The 12,753-nt window shown below is 51.6% G+C and overlaps 1 protein-coding gene and 1 long non-coding RNA gene across 6 annotated transcripts in view; one reads left to right on the top strand and one right to left on the bottom strand.

Moving 5' to 3' along the window:
* The window catches only part of LOC106027770 (uncharacterized), a 26,246-nt gene extending 24,340 nt beyond the window's left edge, over positions 1–1,906 (top strand). Inside the window, exon 4 of the long non-coding RNA XR_010042365.1 lies at positions 536–1,906. This is a non-coding gene — a long non-coding RNA (uncharacterized LOC106027770). The remainder of the gene's footprint in view (positions 1–535) is intronic.
* Ssc4d (scavenger receptor cysteine rich family member with 4 domains) overlaps positions 1–12,753 on the bottom strand; it is a 16,639-nt gene extending 3,886 nt beyond the window's left edge. Inside the window, exons 1-11 of one of the 5 annotated variants that reach the window (XM_013152794.2) lie at positions 12,494–12,753; positions 9,881–10,087; positions 8,621–8,656; positions 8,094–8,399; positions 7,773–7,850; positions 6,486–6,806; positions 5,305–5,382; positions 4,399–4,473; positions 3,966–4,277; positions 2,933–3,001; positions 742–1,791 (exon numbers count right to left, since the gene is read on the bottom strand). In XM_013152794.2, the coding sequence (XP_013008248.1) occupies positions 1,475–1,791; positions 2,933–3,001; positions 3,966–4,277; positions 4,399–4,473; positions 5,305–5,382; positions 6,486–6,806; positions 7,773–7,850; positions 8,094–8,399; positions 8,621–8,656; positions 9,881–10,055 (1,767 nt within the window). In that variant the 5' untranslated portion in view covers positions 10,056–10,087; positions 12,494–12,753 and the 3' untranslated portion in view covers positions 742–1,474. Of the gene's footprint in view, positions 1–741; positions 1,792–2,932; positions 3,002–3,965; positions 4,278–4,398; positions 4,474–5,304; positions 5,383–6,485; positions 6,807–7,772; positions 7,851–8,093; positions 8,400–8,620; positions 8,657–9,880; positions 10,088–12,493 lie in introns of those variants that run through there. The other 4 variants (XM_003470125.4, XM_063234281.1, XM_063234282.1 and 1 more) reach the window with 4 other exon arrangements.

Genomic DNA, 12,753 nt, shown 5'->3' with positions numbered 1-12,753 from the left:
TCATAAGCTGGCAGAGAGTAAATGCAGCTTTTTTTGCTTTTTTGGGTACCAGGGATCGAACGCACAACCTCGAGTTTGCCAAGCAGGCACTTAATGCCGCTGAGCTAAACCTCAGGCGCCAAAGGCAGATCCTGTAAGTGGGGAAACAGCAAATAGTTTCTCTGCTTAAGCCTCCAGAAAGGCCACCAACTGCTAACACCTTGAATTCAGCATAGGAGACCCATGTCACACTTGTGACCATGAGAACTGTAAGGCAGTCAATTCATGTCATCTGTGGTCATTTGTTACAGCAACAACAGCCTGCAGGTGGGACCTGAAGGGCAGGTGACACTGACAGGCTGGGTAACATTGGCAAATCACCCAGTCTAGGGCCAAGAGAGCAGCTCCAGCAAGAACCTCTTGCCCCCAACACCTGTTTTGTTTCCTATCTCCCTTCCTGCGTCCTCTCAAGAAATTTGTGTCTTGGTGACCCTGCTACCTCTGCTACCTTGCAAGACAACCTTGAGCAAATCCTTCCTTTTTTGCTGGATTTCAGTGTCTGCAAATGTAAAAGACAAGAGGACCTGGTCCAGGGGATCCTCTGGGCCCTGGAGGCCTGCCACAGTGAGTCAGCGTTTCCAGGATGTGCCTGGCCTGTGAGAGCTCCCTGAGGATGCTCTTGGGCTGCTGCCCTCCATCCCTGAACTGGTTTCCTCTAGAGAATCCTGCCACAAATAATGCACTGCTGCTGAAACAATGAGCTCAGTAAAAGACGTGGACAATGCTTTATTGACTTGGCACCTATGTACGGTGGCTACAGGCCCCAGGCTTCTTTGTCATTGCAAAGTGGAGGCACTGTGGTTGGGGGAGCATAAGTCAGCTTATGGTTCCTGCTGCTGGGAGGGACCACTGTCCCTGCTTTGACCCCTCCAGCCCCCTCGTCCAGCCGAGCACCATCTGAAACCAGGCCCTCACTGGGAGGGGCTGGGTGATGACCCAGGCTCTTCCACAGCTCCTGAGCGTCTAAGGAAAGGGCCGCAAGTCCCTCTTGCCTGTCTCCTCTTGTGATAGGTGAAAGGGAGGGGAGAACCCTATTTACAGAGGACTGCTGAGCTGCCTGGGTCAGGATCCAAGTAGGCAGAGTCAGGAGTACTGGAATAGGAGGTCTCAGGAAGAGAAGAATTGCGGGTCATCCCCCTCTGTTTTCTGTCTTGGCTACATGGTTGTATTCATTGTGTGGAGTCCACAGTAGCTGATGAAAGGCTGAGGTCACATAATTAAGTTGATGGGGTAGAGGTCCCCATGCAGGACCACCCTGCCTGGGCAGCCTCTCTTCCTGAACATGGGGAAGGAGGAGCTGCCTAAACTGCAAAAGTCACAGGGGGAGACCCTCCTGAAGGAGGATGGCTTCCTGGGGAAGGAGGGCTTCCTGGAAGAGGAGGGCCAGGTGACATTCGGCTCCCCAAAGTAGAGCTGGTCTGCAGAGCCAGCTGGGTCATGACAGCTGGCACAGGACGCTGGCATCCTCACTGTGGTCACAGTTGTGAGCATCCCATCGGATGTGGGAGCAGAGCAGCAGGGTGCTCTCATCCCCACGGCACTTGACATTATCCAGGAGGATAGGGCCTCGGCCTGGGCCAAAGTGGGCCTCACCAGGGGCTGCCAAGGGCTGGCCACAGCCCAGCTGGCGGCACAGGACACTGGCTGCTCGCATGTCCCAAGCATCATCACAAATGGTGCCCCACCGCTGCCCTAGGAAGAGCTCCACACGGCCCTCACATCGGTGGGTTCCACTGGCCAAACGTAGGTGTCCTGTGGGGAGGGCAAGCCTGGGTTAGAAAAGACCACTTTCTAGCTAGGCTACAGGCAGTGAAGGGTAGTGCTGGGAGACAGCATTGCCCTGGAGGACTCCATGAGTTCAGACAAATGAAGCTAAATTAGGATGGGCTACTACAGCTGGGAATGCTAGCGAACACCTGTGACCCCACCACGCTGAAAGACTAAGGCAGCAGAATTACAGTTAATTCGAGGCCAGCCTGAACTATATCAAGACTGTCTCATTAAGGGAAAAATAAATTAAAAATAGCAGGATATATTACAATAACCCACTTTGACTTTCCATTATCTTGATTTAAAGCCCTGTATTACTCTCACCATCTTGTTTTTGACTGATGTCCCCCTACTCTGTTTTGCTTGATAGTACCAGGTTCGAAAGTTTAAGCAACAGCTGTGAAGATACTGAGATTCATTATAACGCCCATTCTCGTTGACTATTATCTACTTTTGAAGACCTATAATGTCTCCAATGTTTTGGTTTTGTCGGTTTTGTTCTTTACTGTTTTGTTCAATTTTATTATAACTAATGATATAGGCAATTCTATTAGAGATAGCGGGAGGCATTATGGTAACCATTGTTGATCACCTTGTATTATGCTTTTACATTATGTATTATGTCCACCCTTTTGATTTGATTGACTCTGTTCTGTTATGTCACATTTGGTTCTACTCCCTTCCAAAAAAGTAATAAGAACTGTGGGAGCAACAAAACCCAAAATGGGTAATTGTTATTGTACAAAAGAGAGGAAAAGAAAGTGCTCTAATCAATATAACTGCATGTATATATAAATGCATAAGATAGATAATGATATCACTGAATTTTGTTGGATCATTGAACAGAACTGTTTGCAGTCTCTGTTGGAATGTCCACTTTACAAGCTTTAATTTTGTGACTTGAACAATTATTTCTAAGATGACAATATGTAATCCATTAACTAGTGATTTCCTGTTTATTTTTTTTCTGTAAATCTGTATAACTTGTACCCTTTCTCTGCTTTTTTTCTCCTTAATTAAAAAAAAAAAAAAAAAAAAAAAAAACTCTGTCTCAAAGAAACAAGGTCTATCTCATCTCATCCTGGTGTCCCTACCTCATTTTCAGACAGCTGTGGGTACCTACCATCCCTTGGATGAGGAGTGGGCGCCCGGGTGGTCTCAGAACCGTCCTGCTGGACTTGCTCCTCTGGGCCTTGCTCAGAAAGGACAGAGAAAAAAAGACTGTGGTCACACTGGGTAAGATATTTCTTAGGGTCAAGCATTTCTAGGGACACACAGGATTTCACAGATTTCTGAAGCACAGCTTCCTGCTTCTCTTAGATTAAAAGGGGAGGCTGTGAGCCAGGTGTGGTGGAGCCCACCTGCAATCCCAGCACTCCAGAAGGCTGAGCCAAGGAGGATTTTAAATTTGAGCTCAGCTTGAGCAAAATAGGACGTAGTAAAATAAAATAAAAAACAGGGCCGAGGATGCAGCTCAGCGCCAAAGCCCTGAGTTCAATCACAGTACTAAAAAATAAAGTTGTGTTAACTTGACCCTAGGGCCCAAGACAGAAGCTGTGGCCTGGCCCTTTTTGGCCAAGTCTTTCAGGAGGGTATAGAGCCCACTAACCCTGAACGGCAGATAAGAGTGGGTAACAATCAACGAACAGTATTTTACAAAGTCCTGCCAGATTGAGCAAACACGCTCTTTGCATCGACTCCTCCCATCGGGTCACAGGCTAGCGCAGTAAACGAAGACCTCCCAGAGGTCCTTATACTACAGCCCTGTAGTCCTTTGACTCAGCAGGAAGCAAGCGGCTCTGCCCTTCAAGGATCTAACCGCTCCTCGCCATACGCCCCACCCTCAAGCCCGCCCTGCTCTCCCACTGCAGAGGGCGCTCCCTTCCGGCCCCGCCCCAGTACTGCGCAGCCGCAGAGCACACACGCTGCCGCGGAGCTCGTCTCAGCGGACCGCTCCCGCAGTAGTGCAGCAAAGAACCCTCACGCAGACCCCGTCCCACCCATGCCGCAGTACGTGCTGCGTAGGACCCCGCCCTCGCCGCACTGCGTGCCCAACAAGGTCCCGCCCACACGCTCCGACGTGCGTGCTGACGCAACCCCGCCCCACCTTTCCTGGTGGGCGCAGCCTAAGTGGTCATCCTTCGAAACCTCCTCACCTGCGCATAGTGCGCCGGCGTCCTCGTGGTGGCCGCAGTTATGTTGGCCCCAGCCCAGGTGGAAGCAGTCGCTCAGGCGGGCCTCCGTGCCCGCACAGCCCACGTTGTCTAGCAGTACGGGGCCGCGGCCGTAGCCGAAGTGGCCGAGCCCCGTGGCGCCCAGCGCGGGCCCGCATCCCGCCTCGCGGCAGGCCACGCGCGCGTCCGCGAAGTCCCAGTCATCGTCGCACACGGTGCCCCAACCCCCGGCGTACAGCACCTCCACGCGCCCGCGGCACGGGCCCGGGCCGCCCACCAGCCGTAGCCGCCCGCCTGCGGGGCGCACAGGCCCACGGCCAGAGGGGCTGGGCTGGGGCGGCCAGCTCCCAGACAGAGCCCCGGCCCCACCCGCTCCCACCCTCCACCCCCGACGGGCCCCAGCTGTGCAACTTACTTTTCTTCCCCAAGGCCCAGGCAGCTGTGGTGAGCAGTGTCGTCTCCCCAGAGGGGTGAGCACCAACTCCTGTAGCTGCAGAGACAGAGAAGGCAGCTAGAGCCTTCAAAAATTACATTTCTGTAGTAGGACAGGGCCACCCCTACTGATAAAAGTCCCACCTGTATTCGCAGTCTTAATCTCAGAATCGAGTTACCTGGCACTCCTGTGGAACCTATGAGCCGAATTCTAATTCCAGGCATTTGCCCATATTTATCGGATGCTGGGGGTTGAATTCAGGGCCTTCACACTGAGCTACATTCCCGTTTTTGGAGACCGTATTGCTAAGTCACTGAATTACCCAAACTCATAATGGCTCAAACTTGCAATCCTGCCTGCCTCCTGGAGAGCTGGAATTATAGTCATGTGCCTCCACACCCAACCGTTATCCATATTCTATTTATTTTTAAAGACAGGGTCTCATTACATAGTTCAGGCTAGCCTTGAACTCACTCTAGCTTAGCCAGGCCTTAAACTCCTACCTCAGCCTTTGGAGTTCTGGATTACAGTACCACCCACTATTATCCTTATTTTAATCTCAGTGATAGCTCCACACTTAAACCTTGATTCATACCTCATCTCAACCTCTCATAGGGCTTCTCAATTCCCAATCTAAGCATCAGCCCCAAATTTGACTTGAGCACTTTGAAGAAATCTTTTATACCTCCTCTCATTCCTCTGAACATTTTAGATCTCTGGGTTCCATCCTTGCTTCATCTGCTTATCTGTTCTCTCACCCACCTCTTTACCATCTGGTCACAAGCCCTGGCCCATTAGGGCTACCTTCCTGTGGATCCAGCACAGCCTCCTGTTCCCAGCCCACCCACCTCATCCCTGCCATTCCAGCCTAGAGGGCAAGCTGTTCACCTGCTGGCTCTGTGTGCCAGGACCCGTCCTCTCTTGTGGCCGAGGGTGGCAGTGCTGTGAGAGTTGGGGGGCCCAGGACTAGAGCCAGAGAAAAGACAACAGTGTCAGACGCTGAGGTGCAGCTTCCTAGTCAGCCAGGGCAGGGGCAAAGAAGAGGGTTTCCCAGAAGACAACAGATTTTACTTTCAGGCTCGGGCCTCAGCCCTAGCTGGGATCCAAGAGGTAATTTATTTGTGCTTATGAAGGCTGTCTTTCCTTTTTTTTTTTTTTTTTTTTTTTTTTTTTGGTACTGGGGATTAAACTCACGACTGCCTGCTTGCCAGGCTGGCACTTACACTGCTGAACTAAACACCTGGCCCATTCATTTGTGCTTATGAATGTACAGTACACACTTCCCGGTTTATGCAGGGCTTTCACAGTGCTGTGGTCATTTCCCCCAATGTCCGGTGTTCTCAGAAGCCTAGTGTGCCCAGGACATGGAGATGCAGAAGGGCACCCATCAAGGAAGAGCAAACCCATCCCCAGGAACTTGCAAAACAGGACTCATCCCATCTTCCAGCTAAAATAGTGCTAGGAAGGGCAAGGGGAATGCTCGAGCCAGTAGCAAGATCAACCTGTGGCTCTGTGTCTCAGGGTGTGAGGCTAGGTTAAGGTTTTGCCTCTCTGGCCCTCAATTTTTCCACCCATAAATGGAGATGAGACCCTTGGTTTGTGCTAGCTTGTAAAATATCCTTTATGAAATGTCTTTATTGGCCCCTGGAGTCCCCTTTGCTGAGAACACTTCCCAAATTGGAGAAATCCAATAGAAAAGAATATAAGTATGTGCTAGGTGATTCTGAACTGACTCTGAAACAGTTCAAGAGTCTAGTTACTTTGTCTAAAGTAATCCATGAAGAATTCTTGGAAACTACTAGAAAATTGTGGAAGCATTCTCAGTGGAGCCATGCTGCAGTGTAACAGCTGTGGAGTGTGTGACCAGCAGTACTGGGGTACTGTGAAGCATCTTTTATAGCATTACTGAAATAATGTAAGTCATTTTGGAACCTTCCTTGAGTTCTGGTAATCATCAAGGAAGCCAACGCACCCTCCAACCAAACTTCAGCTAGCATTCTCCCAGGCCGCCCCCGGCCCCGCCCCGGCCCCGCCCCGCGACCACACCCCGCCCCGGCCACGCCCCTAACCTGCACCTGCGCAAAGCACGCCCGCGTCCTCGTGGTGGCCGCAGTTGTGCACGCCCCAGCCCAGGCTGAGACAAGCTGCCAGGCGGGGCTCACTGCCTTCGCAGTGCACGTTGTCTAGCAGGATGTGTCCTGTGCCATAGCCGAAGAAGGCGTTGGTGGTGGCAGCCAAGGCCGTCCCGCAGCCCAGCTGGCGGCAGACCACGGCGGCATCCGGCAGCCCCCAATCATCGTCACACACCGTGCCCCACACGCCGCTGTGCAGGATCTCCACTCGGCCCTGACACGGGCCCGCACCCCCAATCAGGCGCACGCTGCCTTCACCTGTGATGGGGGCCGGGACAGGAAGCATCTCCCAAAGCGCCCTGCTGCCCAATTTCTGTACTAGCTCCCCCGCCCCATCTAAAGTGCTGTGTGCCTCAGGTTCCCAAACCCCAGAGGCGCTGCCACCTCGCGGCTGGCTGGTGAATGCAGCCAACTGTAAAAGTCAGTTCTGTCTAAAACCAGTCCTCATAGCCCCGGTTAGTGGCACATGCCTGTAATCTCAGCACTTGGGAGGCTGAGGCAGAATGACTTGAAAATTTGAGATGAGTCTGGGCTACAAAGTGAGCTCAAGGCCAGTATGAACTGCATAGTGAGACTCTCAAAAAGCTAAAAACCAGCCCTCACTTCCCTTGTCTCCACTCTCAGGGAGGGCTAGGATGTGCTGTTTTGTTATTTACTACTACCTAGAAGAAAATCTCACCTTTCAAGATGCAGGCCTATAAAAAGAAAAAAATTCAAGCCTGCCTGATACGACTCTCTTCCTCCTCTGCTCCGCATACCGTGCTTTCTGTATGCTAGATAAGTGCTCTAACATCAAACTACATCCACAGCCCTTTATTAAATTTTATTTATTTAGTCTTTTTCTGAGACAGGGTCTCACTGTACAATTCAGGCTGGCCTTGAGCTCACTTTGTAGCCCGGGCTGGTCTCAAACTCGAAATGATTCTCCTGCCTCTACTTCCAAGTGCTGGGATTACAGGCATGTACCACCACACCCAATGCTTTAAATTTTATTTTGAGACAGGGTCACTAAATTGCACAGACTCGATTGAATAATCCTGCCTCAGCCTCCCATTGTGCTGGCATCAGGAGCATCAGCCTGGAGACTGTCATTGTTGTTATGACCCCTCCCCCAGTTTTCCTCACTCTTAGCCTTTCATTTGTAACCTGTATCTTTCCACTGAGTAGTGAGAGACTTCTCAGACCCAGGAGATGCCATCATGGTCCTACATTCCCCTTACTTACCTCTCCCATTCTGGGGAGTTGTAGGGGGCGCTCTGCCAGTTAACATTTTCCTTGTTGGTGGCTGGGTGGGCAAAAATTCTGGGATAGGAAGCAAGGTGGAAAGAAGGATTCAGGGATCTTTCTGTTCTCCATTTTACGCCACAAAATAGGTGCCTGCACTCAGATCCTCTAGCCACTCAAGAGGTCAGAGCCTCTTTTCCAGCAGTAGAAGGTGCAGCTTCTGCCTAGGTCTGCATGGAATTGTTGGATAGTGGGAAGTCCCTACTGCCTGCTGCCTGTCACCATCTGTCTGCCCTCCAGAGGTCCCGGGCCTCTGCTCACCATTGCACAGCACGGCCACATCCTCGTAGTGAAAGCAGTTGTGGACACCCCAGCCCCGGCTGCCACACTCGCTCAGCGCCATCTCCTGCCCACGGCATTCCACGTTGTCCAGCAGGATGGGGCCCCTGCCCTGGCCAAAGGCAAGGGGTCTTGGCACAGGCAGTGCCAGGCCACAGCCCAGCTGACGACACACCACATTGGCGTCCACCACGTCCCAGTCATCGTCACATACGCTGCCCCAGGAGCCACTGTGCAGGACTTCCAGGCGTCCTCGGCAGCGGCTGGGGCCCCCTACCAGCCTCAGCTCTGCAAAGAGGGTGGAGCTGACACCAGGGGTCCCTATATGTCAGCTCATAGGATGCCTGGGGAGCCTTAGGATCAGTGCCTTCTGTGAAATGGGGAGACTGTAGTGGTGTTTGGAGGGGAATGTTGGGAGTGATGAGGGCTCTGTACTCCCTGAGGTCGCTCGTGGCCAGAGGACCACCTGGAGACAGGGTAGGGAGCAGGAGGGAGGGGCGGGCACCTACCTGGCAAGGGCAGCAGAGTGGGCTGCAGGGCACTGGCTGAAACAAAGTGAGGAAGAGCGTGGCCCCTCCACCCATCCCTGGCTGCCAGGTCCCAGGAACACAGCCTTCCCTCCCCCATGGTTCTTGCTGTCACCCTCGCCTCTGGCTCCAGTCTTTCCAAAATTCACCAGTGCCTTTTGGATGTGTTGAGGTCAACTTCTCTGACCCCATCATTCTTTCTTGAAGGGAAGAGAGCCACAGGCCACTTCAGAAAGATCTGCAAGATCTGGGCTCTGTGGCACATGTCTGTAATCCCAGCACCGTGAGAGGCTGAGGCAGGAGGATTGCAAATTAAAGCCCAGCCTCTGCAATTTAGCAAGTTAGCAAGGTTTGTCTCAGAAGGGTTGGGGCTGTAGCTCAATACAGAGGCCCGGGTTCAATGCCCAGGACAAACAAAAATCTATGTGAGACAGAGAACTGCCTGTCTTTATTGTACAATTCCTTAGGTTCCCACTACCTGAGTCCCAGCAGCTGAGCCTCTCCATAGAGCCTTCTAGTGTCTTCTGACCAGCAAGTTTTGCACCATGAGCCACACCCCAGCCCCTGTGTGTTTGTGTCTTGTGCTGGGGATCAAACCCAGGGCCTTGTGCATACAAGGGGAGAACTCCACCAATGAGTCACATCACCAATCCCTGTGTTTGTTTTGAGACAGGATCTTGTTATGTATTCTAGGTTGGCTCCCAGCCCCCTTTTGACTACTTTTTATTATGTATTTATTTATTTTTTGGTGGTACTAAGGATTGAACCAGGGTGCTCTACCATAGAGCTACATCTCCAACCCCTTTTTTTATGTTTTTTTGTGAGAGAGTCTCACTAAATTGCCCTGGTGGGACTTGAACTTGCCATTCTCCTGCCTCAGCTTCCTTCAGTGCTGGTATTACAGGTTTGTGCCACACCAGACCCATCTTCTTTTTTCTTAAATTAGGACAGTCTCTAGGTGGTTCACTGCCATGGATTCTACCAGCTGCCTTGCCAGCAGCCATTGGTGAGCCCACCACTTCCCTTCCTTCCCTGTTTCTGGTGTCTCCTAACTGCCCATTCGCGGTGACATTTAGCTCTCATCTCCAATACTGAGCCCTCTGTTCCCCAAACTCAGACACTTAGTGTCATCAACCCAGACCAGGGTCAGAGGGCCCTGGAATCTAGCTCCTTCACAACCCATCTCCCACCAGCAAACAGAGCTAGAAGGAGGAAACAGCACGGGCTGGTTGGGACACTCACCCAGAGGCAGGAGGAGGAGGAAGGACAGGGCTGGGGGCAGAGGCAAAGGGGCAGCACCCCCATCCTCAGGCCTCCACCCCATGCTCATTTCATCAGGCTGGGGCCCGAGGATTCTGATTCCAATCTCTGCTTCCTTGTGTACCCAGCCAGCGGATGGGCTTTCAGATGGTCCCATCAAGGGGTCTGGCAAAGTCACAGCTGGAACATCTGGAATTCAAGATGGCAGTGTGTGCTGTCAGCTGGAGACACCTGTTTCGGGGGCATGCATTGGCTTTGATAATCCCAGTGGAAGCAAAGGCGCTGATGCCAGCTAGGAGCTGAGAAAAAGATGGGGTGTGGCCGGAACTAATGAGGAGTTAGGTTTGGCCTGAGCCATGGATCAGAAGGAGGTAAGGGGTGGGAGATGAGGTTGGGCAGGGTGTCCCAACAGGGTTGTGAGAGTCCCAATGATTCAGAGTTTATCCTCAGGGCCTCGAGCCCTGCAGTGTGGTCAGTGCCACAAGTGGCACTTAATTAACCCACTTAATCTTAGGGATTATAGGGGTTGGGGATTTAGCTCAGTGGCATAAGCAAGCAGGCAGTCGTGAGTTTGATCTCTGGTACTGATAAAAAAAAATCTTAGGGATTATATATATATATATATTTATACTGGGGATTGAACTCACAACCTCACTCTTGTCAGCAGATGCTTATGCCACTGAGCCAAATCTCAGGCCTTTATTTATTTTATTTTCATGGATTTTTTTTTTTTTTTTTTTGCTTTGTATTTAAGGCAAAGCACTCTGGTTTTGCATTTATTGGAACAATATAAAGTTTCCCTTTAAAATAAATTTAAATCAGAATTAGTGAGTCACTGTAAAGAAAAAATATATTAAGGAAGTTTTTGATTTTGTTTGTTTTTTGAGATAGTGTCACGCTGCATAGCCCAGGCTGGTCTAGAACTCATGGCCATCATCCTGCCTCAGCCTCCCAGAATGCTGGCATTACAAAGAGTGCTGACACACCTGAGCCCAAGATTTTTTTAAAAATAACTTTTGAATTATGGTATAAAAGCATATGGTATAAAGCATATGGTATAAAAACAGGGCTGGGGGTTTAGCTCTGCAAGCAGGTGGTTGTGAGTTCGATCCCCGGTACCGATAAAAATGAAAAAGACAAAAAAAAAAAAAGCAAACAAGTGCACACATCCTAAGTGCAGAGCTCAGCAAACATTCACACCATGTAGCCAGCACCTGGAGCCCTGCATGTCCCCTCTCCTGCAGACTTTAACAAGAATGTGATGCTAGGCATGCAGACAGTGGATTGGTTGGTGGGGGACAGGCTGCTTCAGAGGCTGATGAGATTCTCAGGACCCCCAGATAATGAGGGGCAGAGAGGAAGCAGAGATGGGAAATATAGCTGAGGCCAGAGTTGGCAGGGCCAGGCTTCCGTGGCTTGTTCAGGCTTGGAGCAACACCTTGCTGGGCGCTGCAGCAGGAGGTGGTGGGAGGACACTTCTGCTTCAGGTTTATCATGAGCGAGGTGCCTGGAACTAGGTGCCCCTCCCTAAGGACCCCCAGCCCCATGGCCGTCTGCCCCTGGCTTCTCTCCACCCTGGCACGCAGTCTGCTTAGGTAGCAGCTGAAAACATATCTGGATGCAGACACAAGAGTTTCAATGCCCCATTCATGGGGCCCAGGATGGCCCTCCATGGAATAATCAGCTTTTGTCCTCCCTTGCCTAGACTGGGGACAGCTGGGAGATGGGAACTAAGGGCTGTGAGGAGGGGGACAGCCACAGGCCAGGCTTGCAGTGTGGGGAACACACAGCTTCCTAGGTTTTCCCCTACTCTCAGGCTGTGGGATGCTGCCCCTCCTCCCCAGGCCAGGTCAGTCTCCACCCTGGGAGCAGCCTTGGGGACAAACAACTTCCAGAGATCCTGCCAGGAATCCTCAGGTGCCCCTGCTCTGTCACCAGGCCTCAGACTCAAGAGTGAGGAAAAACACTCTGAACCTGACCTCCATGGACTTCAAATCTCCACTGACCCCAGGGGCCCTAGTGAAGCCAGCCTCACCCACCAGCTTCAGAATGACTCCCCAATCCTCTTGTGCCTCCTACCCTGGGGATGCTGGCTAAGGGGAGCCTTTGTCCATCCCTGTCCTAGGTGACCGTGGCTCTCTAAATCTCTTGCATCCCTTCTCCACCCTTCCCAAGTGACTTGAGTCACCTGAGGTCTCTTTCCAGGGCAGACAGGTCAGAATAGTGAATAGAAGAAGCCGCTAAGCCTTGCTGTTCTCATCTATAAAATGGGGTCCATAAGGTAGTTACCTCCTACAGGTGTAGCTTGATTAAATGGGCTAACGTTTACCAATGGTTTAGCCCAAAGTGCCACAGTCAGTGCAGCAGCTATTATGAAGACTGTTTTCTGCATCTATACTATGGAGCCTCAGGGCAGGACCCAGAATGTATTTCACAGTGGTTCATGGCACAAGTGTTCATCAAGTGGCTGAAGTTAGAGTTGCAGAATCATAGAATGTAGCTATCAGAAGGGGCCCAGATCATGAAAATTCCCTGTCTGCCCAGTGGGAAATGGTATGCACACAGATACACACACACACTCACTCACACACATACCTGGGGAAATGTTCAATCCCTTCTAGAGTCAGCCTAGGCTGGAATCAGAAGTTTAGGCGGGGGAAGGGTCCCCCAAGTGCAGATCAACGTCGACCTTTCTTCTTCTGGCTCCAAAGCTGGCAGGTGATCAGAGGCGAGGTCCCTGTCCATGGAGCTGACTGGTGGCCCCAGCCTGTCCCCACCTAACCTTAGGGGTAGAGCCAGGCAACCGCAGGGGAAGGTGGAGGTGGCTGGCCGGGCCTGGAGTGTCCCAAGGCGAA

This window comes from Cavia porcellus, unplaced genomic scaffold (assembly GCF_034190915.1).
Source record: "Cavia porcellus strain 051 isolate PalLab524CR breed Dunkin Hartley unplaced genomic scaffold, mCavPor4.1 scaffold_23, whole genome shotgun sequence".
Classification (NCBI taxonomy): Eukaryota; Metazoa; Chordata; class Mammalia; order Rodentia; family Caviidae; genus Cavia; species Cavia porcellus.
This window is presented reverse-complemented; position numbering and strand designations above follow the sequence as displayed.